General features: G+C 45.4%; 2 protein-coding genes across 5 annotated transcripts in view; one reads left to right on the plus strand and one right to left on the minus strand.

The window, feature by feature from the left end:
* Positions 1-14576, minus strand: part of Cep95 (centrosomal protein 95kDa) — a 28170-nt gene extending 13594 nt beyond the window's left edge. Inside the window, exons 1-8 of one of the 4 annotated variants that reach the window (XM_005402164.2) lie at positions 14495-14576; positions 13057-13185; positions 11366-11473; positions 8168-8278; positions 6263-6368; positions 5600-5715; positions 2499-2630; positions 952-1049 (exon numbers count right to left, since the gene is read on the minus strand). In XM_005402164.2, coding sequence (XP_005402221.1) covers positions 952-1049; positions 2499-2630; positions 5600-5715; positions 6263-6368; positions 8168-8278; positions 11366-11473; positions 13057-13185; positions 14495-14513 — 819 coding nt within the window. In that variant the 5' untranslated portion in view covers positions 14514-14576. The other 3 variants (XM_005402163.2, XM_005402165.1, XM_013503172.1) reach the window with 3 other exon arrangements.
* Positions 14577-15489: 913 nt separating this feature from the next.
* Positions 15490-15774, plus strand: part of Ddx5 (DEAD (Asp-Glu-Ala-Asp) box helicase 5) — a 7995-nt gene continuing 7710 nt past the window's right edge. Inside the window, exon 1 of the mRNA XM_013503173.1 lies at positions 15490-15575. Coding sequence (XP_013358627.1) covers positions 15532-15575 — 44 coding nt within the window. The 5' untranslated portion in view covers positions 15490-15531. The remainder of the gene's footprint in view (positions 15576-15774) is intronic.

Here is a 15774-nt window from a genome sequence, read left to right on the forward strand (position 1 = left end):
AAATATGCAGGTGTAAACACACAATGGTAAATTTTATGTACAGTGCTATTTCATTTCATCGTGAGCTGGTCGTGGTGGTGCATGCCTGTCATCCCAGCACTCAGGAGGCTGAGGCAGGAGGATCGTTGCAAATTTGAGGCCAGCCTGGGCTGCAGAGTGAGCTCAAGGCCAGCCTGAACTGCATAGCGAGACCCTGTCTCAAAAAGACCAAAACAAAAAACAACAACCACAACAAAAACCCATAGGAGTGAAGTATGCTTAGCTATTACCCCAGCAGAGGTTTCTTTAAATATATGGGCTTCTAGGGTTGTGGGTGTAACTCAGTGGTACAGTGTTGGACACCACTACAAAGTGGCTCTGAGCAGGATTTCATGTTAACCAATTGGCTTTCCATGTTCACCTGTGAATTTGTCCAAGGTCTAGGGTCCTTATCTGGAGATGGCAGACGGTGAGTGAACCTCTGTGAGTCACTAATCCCTACTAGAACCTGCAGTGGTGGATGAAACCAGAAAGCCTCAAAGGACGAGACAAGATCACAGCCCAGGACACCTGGATCAGATCTCAACTCGGTAAAGACTATAGCCTCAGGCATCTCATTCTTCAGTGGACTGACTTCACACCTTACTCAGAGAAGTCCTCGAGTGGTTTTGCCCTTCTTGAAGTATACCCCTCCTTTCCTCTGATAACCAATAAATATGGGCGACCTAGAGAAGATCTTGGTCTTAGCCCTGAGAGAATCTTGAATTATGCGAGAGGGCTCTGATCCTCCTGGAGCCCTGAAATCATTCCACTTGCCTCTTTTTCAGCCTGCAGTAACTAAGGGATATTACTAACCCCAGAGTATAGCACATGATAAGCATACACAAAGCTTTGGGTTCAATCTTCAGGACCAAAAAAGAAATACTGAATATATGGGCTTCTACCCACCTGCAAGCAAACTTTTCCACTTACCACAGGAAATGCTGCGTGTGCTGCAGCGGAATTCACGGCAGGGGCGAAGCGACTTGAGTAGAGGTACTCTCTCCCCATGGGGCAGGGTGCTCGAGGCTCTGAAGGGTGGTAGGGAGGGTGTAAAGGAATAGCGGCTCGGATGGGCTCCCCTAGCCTTCTAGCACTTGGAACCACGCTCATAGAAGGGGTTTTCACTGGTAAGGCAAATTACAGAAAATCTTATGAAATTCTAAGAAATTAGTTATTTTGCATGTAATATACCTAGACAAACATATTCACGCACCAATCAGAATACACAAGAAGTAATTAAACCAGGGATACAGTCTTAGCCAGAAAAGCAGGGATCTAATTAAATCAGGATGGGGACTGGGGGTTTAGCTCAGTGGCACAGCGCCTGCCTGGCAAGCGCAAGGTCATGAGTTTGATTCCTGGTACCGGAAGAAAAGCAAAAAAAAAAAAAAACAAAAACCAAAAAAACCCCAAAAACTAATTAAATCAGGATGGATGTAAATTTTATTTTTATTTTTTCTGGGACAGGCTCTTAATATGTAGAGTTCAGACTGGGCTCCAACTCACAATGCAGTGATCCTCCTGTCTCAGCCTCCCAAGTGCTGGGGTTACAGGTGTGCACCATAATGCCTAGCAGGATGGATGTAATCTTAATGTTCTTATCATAAAATTGTTCCTTAAAAGTTTACACATAATGAAAACTTGGAAGCGACCTCATGGCTTGAAGAAGGTCTATGTAAATTATAGTTCCCTGACATGTTAGAAGACTAGCCAGTCATTAACAATGGTTTTCTGTGACAATCCCATATGGAAGTCACGGAGAGCCACAAGGAACGTGGCCTGCACAGTGGCACACGCCTGCAGTCCCAGCTCACGGCTGAGGTGGGAAGATCACGAGTTCAAGGCCAGTCTGGGCAGTTTAGTAAGACCTTTCCCTAAGACAAGACTTTAAAAGGGGTGAGCCTGGCATGGCACTCTGAGAGGCTAAGGCAAAAGAATCACAAGTTTGAGTCCAGCCTAGGCTTAGCAAGACCTTGTCTCAAAAAGTAAAAATAAACTAAATAGCTCAGTGTGAGAGTGCTGGGTTCAATTCCCAGTACTACATAAATAAATAAATAGGAGGGGTTGGGCATACAGAATGCTCGCCAAGCATGCACAGGCCTCGGGCCCAATCCCATCACCAAACAACAACAAAAAACTTAAAAAAGAAAGGAGTAATAGTACTTTGTCACTCACTATTAAGTTAAAGGCCAGCAACTTACATAAAAATGTATCAGCGACTCGTTGTCTTTAAAAGAAAAAACAACAAAGGCTTTGAAAGAAAACTTAAGACAGTTAAATGGTGGACACAAAAATATATGACCAAAACCATCTAAAACAGAAATCAGAGCTCATAATTAAGGGCAGACTTTTACAAATAAAATCATATAAAACGAAAAACGAATGACAAAGTACAGGACAACAAAACTAAAAAAGCTACGAGGGATACCAAGCATCCACTGCTGCCCCCACCCCAGCAGTAACCTATCCCAACTCACTGTCTTCAACACAGGACGCTGCGTTCTTGGACAGGAAAGCAGAGGAGGGAGTGCCCAACACGTCCTCACACGGCTTAGAACTTGGTGAGGCTAAGGTTTTTTTAGACTGTGTATCAATAGGGCTCTGGGCACCTACAAAAGAAGATATTGAAGATTAAATTCTTAAACTATCAAACAGTTTACTAAGTATTACACTGAAAACCAAGAGGAATAACAACATTGAAAGAACAGTCAGTCCAACTGTTTTAACACTATTTTTTAATAATTATCACACGGTAAGATATCGTTCTGTAGCCCAGAATCCTTTATATAACCTTAAAACAACACTGTATTAAAACTTTCATTACTCTGCTTTAGAAAAACAGGTGCCAGGGCTGGGGATGTGGCTCAGTGGTAGAGCTCTTGCCTTGCATGCACAAGGCCCTGAGCTCGATCCCTAGCACTACGAACATAAAAAATAAATAAATAAATGTTTATAAAAAGAACATTAAAAAAATAAAAATAAAAAAAAGAAATACAGGTGCCAAAGTTACAGAAATGCTTAGTATTATATGGCCACCTTTGGGTATGAATAGATACTTGAGCTGCGTGTAGTGGCACACACTTGTAATCCCAGCACTTGAGAGGCTGAGGCAGGAGGTCACTGTGAGTTCAAGGCCAGCCTGGGCTACATAGAAAGTTCATGGCCAGCCTGAACTACATAGCAAGACCCTGTCTCAAAAAAAAAAAAAAAAAAAAACGGAAGAGATACTTCAGTTAGGAGTTACAGGTAGTATCATAATCACAGAGTTACAGTCCACAAACTGAAGCCTAAACTAGATGCCTATGAATGTGTATGTTATCTGATATCTCAAATATAGAAGGAAATTTCCAGAAGCCCTTTTATCACATCAAACCCAAACACCATTGCCAGGTCTCTCTCAGCCTTTTCTCCTTTGCCCTAATTGCAGTAAAGACAATTTCTCTCGCTTTTTGTAACCTGAGAACAAGTATAGGTGGAGTACCTCTTACCCACAATGCCTGAGACCAGAAGTGCTTTTGGATTGTGGAATACTTGCATATACGTGAGATGTCATAGGAATGGAAACCAACTTATTTGTATTTCATGTACACTTATACACGCAGTCTGAACGTAATCTTCTACAATATTCTTAGGGTGCCTGCATTTTGACTGTGACCTATAGTACCGGGTCAGTGTGTGATTTTCCATTTGTGATGTCAAAAAGTTTTGGATTTTACAGTATTTCAGATTTTTGGATTAGAAATGCTCAGCTCAGTTTACTTGCCTTTTTTTCTACTTCTTTTTTTGTAGTTTACCTTTTTCATGGCACGTGATGTCATAGAACTCATCTCTGGAATCACTGTCCCCTCCATCCTATCAACCCATTCAACTACCTTCAGAAAGGTTTGTTTGTTTTTGTTTTTTGCTGTGCCAGGGCAATGAGCCTGTTCAGCGGGCACTCTACCAGTGAGGTCTACTTCCAGCCCTTTTTATTTTGAGACAGGGTCTCACTACATTGGTCAGGCTGGCCTCAAACCTGAGATCTCCTGCCTCAGCCTCCCAAGTAGCTGTGATGGTAGGTATATGCCACCACATCTGGCCAACAAATATTCTTATCATAACTACACTGGACTGATCCTTCTATCACGCTGCCTATTCCAGTGGGAAGCACATACTTCGGCCTACTGTCTGACCTTCAGACTTGGAACTGGATTCCTGGGAATCAGAGCATCGACGCTGACAGGAACTTCAGACTCGGCGTAGTGCAGCGCTCACACTGGGGCTCTGAAGAGACCCTGTCCCAAGTCACATATGCAGGGGCAGTCTGGACAGCGACAAGGCCCTTCCCGCTCCCAATTCAAGGTACTTCGTTACCTCCACACTCACGTTCTTGCCCTTCTGTTCAAACATAAATATTTTGGTGCAGTTTTGTGCCATTGTGCGAGGTAGTTTACTCTGTATTTTAGTTCTCACATCTATCAGCAGCCTCACCAGTAGAGCGGAAGCTCCATGAAGGCAGGGATTTCTGTCTGTTCCGTTTCCCACTCATCACCACTGCCCAGCGGAGGGAAGGCCCTGAATACCGGGTAGGGGCACCGTGGGCACTTCGCCAGAAACCCCGCGTCTCTATGACAAACTGCAAGTTACCTGTGTGAATATGCTACAGAAAGAGAGAAGGCCACGCAGCGTACAGGCAGCCCCAGAGCCTCAGGCAGATGCGGGAAGCCACAAGCTGAAGGGTGAGTTTGCCAGAACAGGAAGAAGGAAGAGCACCCAGTGCGCGACGCCAGAGAAGAGCGCGGCCCCAGTGGGCAGGACGGCGGCGAGTGACACAGGCGGGGGCGGGGGGGGGGTGCTCAGAGCTGCTGTGTGCGAGTGGCAGGTGGTGGGAAGTGTGTCCTGCTGGGAGTGCGGATTTGTGGAAATGGTGAAAAAGTGAGCCAGCCAGGCATGACGGCCCATGCCTGTAATCCCAGCACCTGGGAGGCTGAGGCAGGAGGATCACTGCGAGTTCAAGGCCAGCCTGAACGGCACAGCAAGACCCTGTCTCAAAAAGACTCGGAAAAAAAGAAAAAAATGAGCCGACTAGTTTGGGGAAATACAATTAAGGAGGACTCCGGCCAAGCGTGGTGGTATAACCCTAGTATTCTGGGAGACTGAGGCAAGTTCAAGCCAAGCCTGGTTAAATTTGCAAGACTCTGTCTCAAACTTAGAAAGAGGGCTGGGGATGTAGCTCAGTGGGAAGGCCCTGAGTTCAATCCCCCAGCACTTATTAAAAAACCACTACTCTCAGAGTGTACCTAAATTATAAAGGCGTATCCAGAATTGTCTTCCTAGGATACCACGTCCCACAAATTACGTGACAGCCCTGCACCTACTCATTTGCCTTGGACTCACCGCCACGTGCCTGTGAAGACCATCTGCCTGAGATCCCTTCACAGACAGTAGGTAACGGTCGGCATTCTGCAAGTTTGATGCTAATGTTCAGAGAGGACTCTAGCCTACTCAAGTTTTAAGACTATAACTCCATGAATTATAATTGTAAGTTGAGTTATAACTGACTTTTTCGATAATTGCTATTTAAAGTTTAAGTACTTACTGTTACTTCTTAGAGAAAAGGTGTGTGCTGTGTCTCCAAGTCGAATTATTTCACCAGAAGATTCTGTTTCATCTTCATCCCAAGAGGGGCCCAAAGCCTCAGATGAGAAAGAGCACCTGAAAGAGGGCTCTCACTTACTCAAGGACCAGCCTGACCACAGAAGGCCCTTCCATCGACGGCCCAGCGAGCTGCTCCAAACAGCTGGCCTGCAGGTCTTCGGACTGCTCATTGGTAGATGCAGAAAATCGGAGCGGCTGGGGCTGGGGATGCAGCTCAACGCCCAAGAGCTTGCCTAGCATGCTCAAGACCCTGGGCGCAAGCCCTCGCACCACAAAAAATAAAAAAGAAAAGAAAAAAAAGACTCTCCCTTTTGTTGTCTCTCACCTCCTGCTGCTTGTCTGATTCATTCTGCCTGGTATCAGAACAGCAGAAACGTCTGTGTGTATCAAGCGTCAAGGGTCAAACTGGTAGAATACATAGCAGAACGCACGGACAAATTAAGGGTATGGCACACACTGTGGTCTCAGTAGGGTGTTAATTCTGCATTACATACCCTTGAATTGTTCACTTCTGTACTTTACGTTCTTTAAAAATTTTATGTTACATTTAAAAAATTTTTAAAGCGTAACTTGCTTTGATGAAATTCAGAGACATGCCAACTACCTCTCAAAAGAAACTCTTTTCCATGCTGATCTGGGCTCCTTAGCACCTTCCACCTGCTCCAGAGGCTCTCCTCCATGGGAGTCTTTAAAATACCGTTCAGCTTCACCTGTTTGAACAGATTAAAAACAACACCAAAGCACCGAAGTTAATACAGTACCACATTTTTTGTACACAAGTAGGCTGAAAAGGCGAGGGCAGTGAAGCAGCCCAACCCACTGCGCTAAACTAGGCTCTCCTGACGGTGAAGTTAGAAAGTCAAGAGTTATTCAGGTCCACAAAGAAACAAGAGGCATGCGGCTTTCCGTCGGCGGTGCAGGTGTACATAAGTGTTTCACGTTTTATGCTAGGTGTTCCGTTCACTAAGACGGCAGGAAAACATGACTGCACCAACTTTAGGATCCAAGACAGTCACGTCCTAGGTGAAGAGTCCGACCACACCGAGGCGTTGACGAAGTTTTCCCGAGACTGTTGTACATGCATATAGCTGACTCCCTGGTTTGAATACGGGCTTCTCTGAAAACATTAAACATCGCACACATCTTTGAATCCTCCCAAAGTACCCAGCTGGCGCTAGAGTAAAAATTTAAAATTAAAAAAAATTAAAATTAAAAAAAAAATTTCCCGTGTGGTACACTTGTCAATCTTCCAGTTTGTACATCTTTTTAGCAGCAACTGAAAATAGGTAAGGAATTATCCCTAACTAAAGACTAAGATTAATTTCAAATATTGTAATTACGGCATAAGTTTCACTAACCAATAGGAAAAGTTGGAAGGCTGAGCCTTCCCAAAATTTTTGTTGTAATTTGTATTAGAATTCGTGTTAATTACTGTTACTGCTGAAAACTTTTTTTTTATAACTTTGCAACGTAAGAACAGATTATAGAGCCAGGCGTGGTAGCTCACGCCTGTCACACCAACACTGGGAAGGCTAGGGCAGGACTGCTGTGAGTTCGAGGCCAGCCTGGGCTACACAGCGAGCTAGGGAGTTGTAGGCCAGCCTGAAATACGCAATGAGACCCTGTCTCATAATAACCAAAAAAAAAGAACAAATTATGTATTATTCAATCCATGACCAACATTACTTACATAATCTATTAAAAATAGGCTCTTTTTGGGCAAGGATAAATAACAATGCAATTAATGCTGCTAAGCACCTTTATGTGGCAATATTTCCTTGGGATAAATTCCTACATACAGGACTTATGTATCAAAGATGATTAAGTAGCTCTTAAGCACTGCTGATTTAGTTTAAATAACCACAACCATTTTGGATAAAAATAAAGCAATAGTGATCTTAAGAAAACAAATATTTCTCAGCACAAACTATTACAGTTTGGGGAACTGGGTTACTCAGAAAAAAATGAAAAATATTCAAGTTACCACAGAATACCAAGATGAGCTGACGACAAAGATGTTCTTCCCGTGGATACCTCAACATTACCCAAAAAGTTGTAATACAAAGTGGTAGTTCGAACATGCGTTTTGGAATAAGACATTTTATGCTACAGTAGGACAATAAATGATTGAGGCAGAAATCGAGCCTTCTACTACAAATTAGTTTTAAAGTAATTTATAAGCGGCATTAACATAGGACTTGATCACGTCTAGGATAGAGTTTCAACCACCTGAAACGGCAACAAATGGCCAACAGTCCCTACTGCAGGGGCTACTCAAGCTGCTGAGCCAAAACCACTGGAAGCCTGTAGTTAAATTTACCCGGGTACTGCACCGGTGATTCTGCTTGGCAAGGAGGACAGGCGGGAGGAGCACACTCTTAAAATGTCGATCGGAGCGCACTTCTTTTTTCCCTTCTTTTTTTGCGGTGCTGGGGGGTAGGAGCCCAGAGCCCAGGGCAAGCTAAACACGCGCTCTACCACCGAGCTACCCCCCGACAGTTCCACTTACTCTTCTCGTAAGACGCTTCACTGATGTGTTCTGTGAGATATTCCAGCAGCCCATCCAATATTTCTAGGAGATTCTTGATAGACTCTTTATCTCCTTTCACTATATTTTCTCCTGAATACAGAATGCAGAGGTGTTAAAAAATATAACCTACACACCTGAAAGCCTCATGTCTTGAAATGGATGTAACATGTTTGGTAACGCAGGGATTTCAAAGGACAAGCAATATTATATTATTCGTACTTAATTATATCTGAAAAATAACAAGGTAGCACATTTCACTTTTTAAGAAGCAAAATAACTGGACTGAAGAAAACATCCTGTACTAAGAGTCATACGGAAGTGTATAGTAGTAACGCAAAGCTTTGTGCGACTGGTGAAAAGAAAAGGGTAGGAGACAGCCAGGCAGGTGACACACCTATAATACCAGCAGCATTGAGAGGCTGAGGCAGGAGATCACTTCGAGTTCCAGGCTAGTCTGGACTACACAGTAAGACCCTAGCTCAAAAAACAAACAAACAAACAAAAAAGCAGAAGAGAACACTTGCAGACTGTAAGATCTACTTCTGGAACGGTCTGTTCAAAAGACAGCAGCAAAATAGTGTAATTAGAAAACAAAACAGAAAAGCTTTTGGGGACAAATTCATTAGTAATCCCTGGTTCTTCTCCCTGTGTTTGTTAACTTTTAATTACTCTGTATGAATCAAAACCATTTTTCTGATTAAAACCTCATCTGTGGGATTTCCGTCTCAGCATTGCAAAACTGCAGCGTAACAAACCGAAACAAAAATCTCACCAACGGCTGCTGTTCTAAAATCTCTGCCTATAAAACCCTTTTCTTCTCCCTCCATCCTCAGCCTCTGCAGCCCCATCTTCTAGTACTTCCACTTAGAACTCCGATGTTAACCTTTAAATCTAGTCGTGGTGGCACACACCTATTAACCCCAGCACTCAGAAGGCTGAGGCAGGACGACCGCCCAGGTTCAAGGCCAGCCTGGACTACAAGGCAAGACCCTCTCTCAAAAATAGGTAACTAAATTTTAAAAATAAATAAAGTGACAACAAGAAGGTAATCTTTAAATAGTCCCTACCCCAGTCCCTCCCCTACAACATGCTGAAATGAATAAAAATGGGCTGGCAAGTGCATGGAAACCAGACACGTTTGCTACTGAAACTGGACTTCAGGCAACACCCGCTACGGAGGGACTCTAACTCCTGCTATGTGCTGGTTACCCTTCGGGATATCACACTTCGCACTCTTAGGAGTGCAAACTAGTATGGAGGAGGCAGAGTAGGAATTCGATTTTTTTTTTAAAGAATAGGAGATTTTGAATCAAGCACGGTGGTACATGCCTTAATTCCCACCACTTGGGAGGCTGAGGCAGGAGGATCACCATGAGTTCGAGGCCAGGCTGGGCTACACAGTCAGTCCAGGCTGGCCTGAACTACATAGCAAGACCCTGTCTTTAAAAAAAAAAAAAAAAAGAAGGAAATTTTATTGAGGGAGAGACAGTCCTTGAGAGAGGCAGGATGGGGGGCTGGGGATTTAGCTCAGCGTCACAGCGCCTGCCTGGCAAGCGCAAGATCATGAGTTCAATTCCCGGTACCGAGGAAAAAAAAAAAAAGAGAGAGACAGGAGGGGACCCAGAAAACGGGCTGCTGCCGGAATTTGGTATGTGAGAGTATCTAGCCGTGACACAAAATGAACATAAACCAGAAATTTGATGTTTTACATTATTAAAGTAGAAACAGCAGTATGACAGGTTTATTTCCTGCTTAAAATAATGAAGCAGAAATCTTGTTTTCACGCTCTGTGTTTCTCTGGCTTTGTAAGTACACCCCAAGGGCAAACTCAACACCTTCCGTTTCCAGGGTGGGGACCACACTCTGCCAGCCCGGCAACTGAGGCTGCCACCTGGAGCCGAGCGTCACAGTACGGGAGGGGCTGCTCTGAACACAAACACAACAAGGGAAAACTGCTTGCAGTCTACTGGAAGAGGTAAGCAATTCTGCAATTTGTCAATAGTGTGATTTGTCAGGGGCAGACATGTACACTCACAAACTTTGCTACAATATATCTAAAAAGCACAAATAGGGGCTGGGGATTTAGCTCAGCAGCACAGAGCCTGCCTGGCAAGTGCAAGGTCGTGAATTCGATTCCCGATTGGGTAGGGGGGGGACAAATACCAGAAATTGCCCTATTCAAGTGATTAAACCATTCCAAATTGTTAAAACAAATAAAATGTAGAGAAACTCTGGGACTTTTCCTCAAAATAAATTATTTCCAAACTGATTTACCACTTAGACAGGAACTCAAATATAGTATGCTTGCAAAACTGTGTTCTTGTCCATATCAAATTAAGAGATGTAAACAGTCTATTCTAATTAACATTCATCCCCTTTACTGGCAAAATATAAATCAACAGTAAAGCTTTCTTTCATTCACTTGAAATAATTTGCTGGAATAATACTTATCATCCTTTACTATGTACAAATATAACGATTTATAAAAATATTGGCTTTGAAATACAGCATAGTATACTTTATCTTTGTGGAAAAGTTTCAAAAACAGCTGGCATTTTTGTTAAGTTTTAGAATAGATACAATTTTTCTCATACTACATTTTGGAGATTGTGCTCCTAAAATTGAACCTTTTTATAGCTCCGAGTAGCTCTTTGGAGTTTACCTAACAAGTCTCTATTAATGGAGTTTACCTAACAAGTTTACCTAACAAGTCTCTATTAATGGATATTTAGGTATTTCTAACTTTTTGCTACATTCACATGCACAACTGGCATACTTTAAAATAACAAAAACAGCCAGGCGTGGTGGCGCACGTCTGTAATCCCAGCACTAGGGAGGCTGAGGCAGGAGGATCGTTTAGACTGAAGCCAGCCTGGGCCACATAGTTCAAGGCCAGCCTGAACTACATAGCAAGGTCCTGTCTCAAAAACAAAACATAAAATAATAAAACAATAAAAACATTACTCAATACAGTTCCCATCCAGATCCATCACAAACTAAATGTCTGACTCTCCTGGTGAAAGTCTCACATAGGGTTCTCCACCTGTGGCTGATTGTCCTGATTCAGTCTTTGTCTATTTCATAAGTTCACTCATTTGGTTACTTAAACACTGTCTCATGTTCTACCTGACAATATGTTAAAGTGCATAATTATCTAATGCTTACAGACATACTAACCTGTTATGTGAGACAAGCTGACCTGCAGGTAATCCAAAGCCAATGAATCAATCACTGCTTGTACATTGTGGGCTTCATCTTCTTGACTCTTGGGAACAGCGATGAGGTCTTGGGAGAAAAGCTGCATTAGTTTGCATCTACAGGGCTCCCTGTTTTCATCTATTTGTCATTGACCAGGCTTTGAGTAAACTCAGCTCCTACAAAAGCAAGCTCTAGGCCAGGCGTGGTGGCACACGCTTGTAATCCCAGTGCTCAGGAGGCTGAGGCAGGAGGATTGCAGTGAGTTCAAGACCAGCTTGGGCTACATAGTGAGTTCAAGGCCAGCCTGAACTGCATAGTGAAACCCTATCTCAAAGGGACAAAAAAAAAGCAAGCTTTGCACAAAGAGAGTAGGCTATTGTACAGATAAGTTAATAAAGCCTACATTCTATATAGTTGAACCTTCATTGGTTGCATATCTGATTGAACTCTAAGTATTTATTACACCTATGGTATGAACATGCTGTACATAAAGCACCCTGGAAAGGAAGAAGGAGAGGTGTGAAATTCTAATAGATGCTAGTAGTCTAAGAAGGAGAACAAGACATGAATTGAGACTTTAATTCATAACTGTGGGGGGCTTTCCAGGAAAGAAAAAACTAAAAAGCAGGTGTTCAAGGAGCTGTTTTTTTTTGTTTTTTGTTTTTGATTTCTCATTATGTAGCTCAAGCCACCCTGGAATTTGCTTTGTCACCCAGGCTGATTTCAAACTCACAGTCAGCCTCCATCAAGCCCAACACAAAAAAAGTTCTCGTATATCTAGCTACAGAAATGTACAAGGAACAACTGGTATTAAAGGTTTCAAAAGTCAGTACAGATCAGAACGTAGTAATACAAAGTCAAATTTGGTACTAAGATGAACTTTTGAAGGAGTTAAGACTAGATCAAAGATACCAGCTAGAGATGATCTCTTATTCCAGGAATTGCTGATGGAACTAATTCATACTAATAATGGAAAAAGTATACAGATCCTATATTACAGCATTTAATGGTTATAAACTATATAAATAAATGGAAGCAGTAAAGGAATCTATGGATAAGGATGCTGAGATTCATAACCAAGAACACAACAAATGATGTATCTCTGAAAGACATACGCAAATCACAGATGTACAAGATGCTAAGCTAAAATTCTGGGTGTGGCACTGCACAGTATCATCCTAATACCTGGAAGGATGAAGCGGGTGGATCGCTTCAAGTTCCAGGCCAGCCTGGGAGACATAGTGAGTTCAAGACCAGCCTAGAATACATAGTGAGGCCCTGTCTCACCACCCCTCCAAAAATAAGACAAATTTATTAAGTGTTTTCTTAATAATCAGGTTTGCAGGGTACAAACATCAATTCTTATCTGTAACACTAAGTAACAGAACCCAACAGATTCCAAGTTCCACTCAAATATGGAACCTTTGAAGATATATTTACAAGAATGGTGTAACTTCGACAAGACATTGGGCATGATTAAATTAAATGACTAAACTGATCTGATCAAGATTAGTATTACCTGTGAGTCCGATAAGGTATTCATAAGGTAATGAATGTCATATTTGGACAGACATAAGAGGCAGGTAGAAAAAACAAAATTCTATAAATACCAAAGGACCTAACTAGTTTAGGATATGGACACAGTTACTTCCACTTTTCAGCACCCTTACCTGGTACTTTTTCTCCCAAAATGGATTGATAAAGAGCAATAAAGACATGAGCATCACAGTCTTCAAGTTCACGTATCCTCAGATGTATGTGGCATTTACAAAGAAGGTTATTGGCAATGGTTACCCACTCTGTTGGGGGAAAAAAAAAAATCAGTCTTCAGTAGCAGCAGAAAAAGTCATGTACACATTTTAAAAACCAACAACCTCCTACAAAAATAGACATTGAACTTGAGGCAAGGTTAAGGAATTTGTTTGTTATAGAATTTTATTTTTGCTGGGGTTGGTGACCAACACTTGTAATCCCAGCACTCGGGAGGCTGAAGCAGGAGGATCGTTGCAAGTTCGAGACCAGCCTGGGCTACAAAATGGGCTCAAGGCCAGCCTGAACTACATGGTGAGACCCTGTCTCAAAAAGAAAAAAAAAAAAAAATTGAAAGTAAATAGGAATATCATATCATAACCTACACAGTTTGTAAACAATCAGGTTATTAGAAACTAAAGGAGATGGCTTCAAACTCCCAATAGTATTAGTCGTGCTTTTACCCAATCATGTTGTGCGCGTCAGGATCTCTCTAGCGACCAAAGAAGGGATTAATTTAGGTTGTTAAGATCTGGAATGATCACACCAGTACTAGTTAATGCATTTGCTAGTTTCTCTTTTTAAAAAAATTACATTTGATGTGTATGAAAGCAAAAATAAAGACAACCCTAAGCGCAGAACCAGATGCCCGACACCGCCGAAATTCCGCGACGGCATCACGTTCTGCCCTTCCCCACATAGTGCTGGACTCGCCAGGTCACGGGCTCCTTGACTACAACTAAGTTAGAAACACTTCTCCCCGGAAATGCCGAGTTATAAAAGCGAAGGCGCGTTAGCGCAGCACCAGCTCCACTGTGCTGCGGGAGAGATGCGGCGGTGCTGCCCGCACGCGCGCCGCCCCTTCTCCTCGCACCCGCCGCGCACGGCGGCCCGAGCCACGACACCCGGGAAGGCGGGCGAAGCGTCCCCGACAACCAGGGCAACTCGCTTTCCAAAGGCCGCTGGGGACGAAGCCGGAACCTCCCGTGGGCAACGGGGACAAAAGCAGCACCGCTACTTCCCCCGGACGGGGGCACCAACGTGATCTCACGCACTGTCTCAAAAGACCGGCACACGGGCAGGCGCGGCCGCGGTCCCCACAACGCAAGGGCGGCGAGCACACCGACGGCCGCGGGACGCCCGAGACGGGCAGCGGCCGGGGTGCGGGCGCCCCAAGCCCCGCCGCGGCGCCACAGCCTCCCTAAAAAAGCAGGCGGCTGAGCTCCGACACACGAAACGCGCGTCTCTGACAGTCATGAGCCTCGGCAGCAGCTCACACCCGAACAGCGCGGGCCTGAGGCATTCGGAAGGCTGGGGTGTTGCAGTTCTCACACGCCAGAACTCCGAGCCGAGACTCACCAGCCTCCGAGCCGGCCATGTCGCGGAGACCAGCTGCCGCCAGACCCCGCAGCCGGCGCGCGAGCGACGGTGTCCCGCAAGGGCCGTTCCGCGCACACCCTGCGCAGGCGGGACAAGGCGCAACCCAGTGGGGGAAGGATTAAAGCGGGGGAAGGTCGTTAAAACGGCTTCTCGCCGCTGATTGGTCATCAGAGAAGCACTTCCTTTCGCAGCACGCGCCTAGGTGGCAGTTTGCGAGCCACAGACAGCGTTCCTCGAGGGCAAGCTCTCTCCAGAGGTTTCTCCGGTCGACGGGTTGGGCAGTGCAGGTAACCCCGTAGCCCTGACGGTCTCACAGGGGCATTAGAACCACCACTTCCGGTGAGCTGTATCCTTATGTATTCCTCCGCCGACGCCAAATGAGGAAATAGTGCGGTCCTCTCGCCCGACTGGGACAGTCACGTGACGATGTCAGGCTCCGCCTACCCGTCTTATTTGGTTATGGGCGTGAGGGCTCTGTAGACGTAAACATGTCCAAAGTGGGGAGAGTGGGTTGGCTTGTACTGGCCATTTAAGCGTCTGAGTGGACCCGGAAAAGGGCAAAGTGGCTTACTTGAGATGTGGGAGGACTAGGAAAAGGTGAAGTCAAGAGAGTAGTATGAGGCATCGCGGTGGTAGATGAGCCCAGCCGGGAAGGGACAGGGAAACGGGCGCCTGAGGGAACGCGCGCGGGGGAGGGGCGGCAAGATGGCGGATCCCGGAACGCCGTCGGGCGTTGCGGCCCCTGCGCAGGGGGCGGGGCGATGAGGGCGTAGAGCGGCTCCCAGCATCCTTAGCGGCGGAGGAGGCGGCCCGGACTATAAAACCGGCTGCCGGCACCGAGTCGGCACCTCATTCATTTCTGCCGGTCTCTGGTCGCGCAGCTCCGGCTCGTGTCATCGCAGTCCCTCTTCCGCTGCCGTCCCCGGGAGGCTTCGCTACCGCCGAGGACCCTTCCAGCGACTCGTCGCGTCCTATTCTCTTCACTTCGCTCCCCGCCAACCGCAACCATTGACGCCATGTCGAGTTACTCGAGCGACCGGGACCGCGGCCGGGATCGAGGGTGAGCGCGGCGGACCTGTCAGGCCCGGCGGGGGATGGGGGCGTCGCGTCGGGCGGGCGGTCTTCCCTGCCCCCCCTGCGGTGCCCTCCGTCGAGGGCTTTGCGCCATTTCGGTGGGAAGGCGCGGGCAAAGGCGTGCTTCGTGTTGGGGAGCGGGGTCGGGGGCCGCCCGGCGGCTGGCGCGGACCGGAGCGGCGTCC

This window comes from Chinchilla lanigera, unplaced genomic scaffold (assembly GCF_000276665.1).
Source record: "Chinchilla lanigera isolate Chin_1 unplaced genomic scaffold, ChiLan1.0 scaffold00077, whole genome shotgun sequence".
In the NCBI taxonomy this organism is placed as follows: Eukaryota; Metazoa; Chordata; class Mammalia; order Rodentia; family Chinchillidae; genus Chinchilla; species Chinchilla lanigera.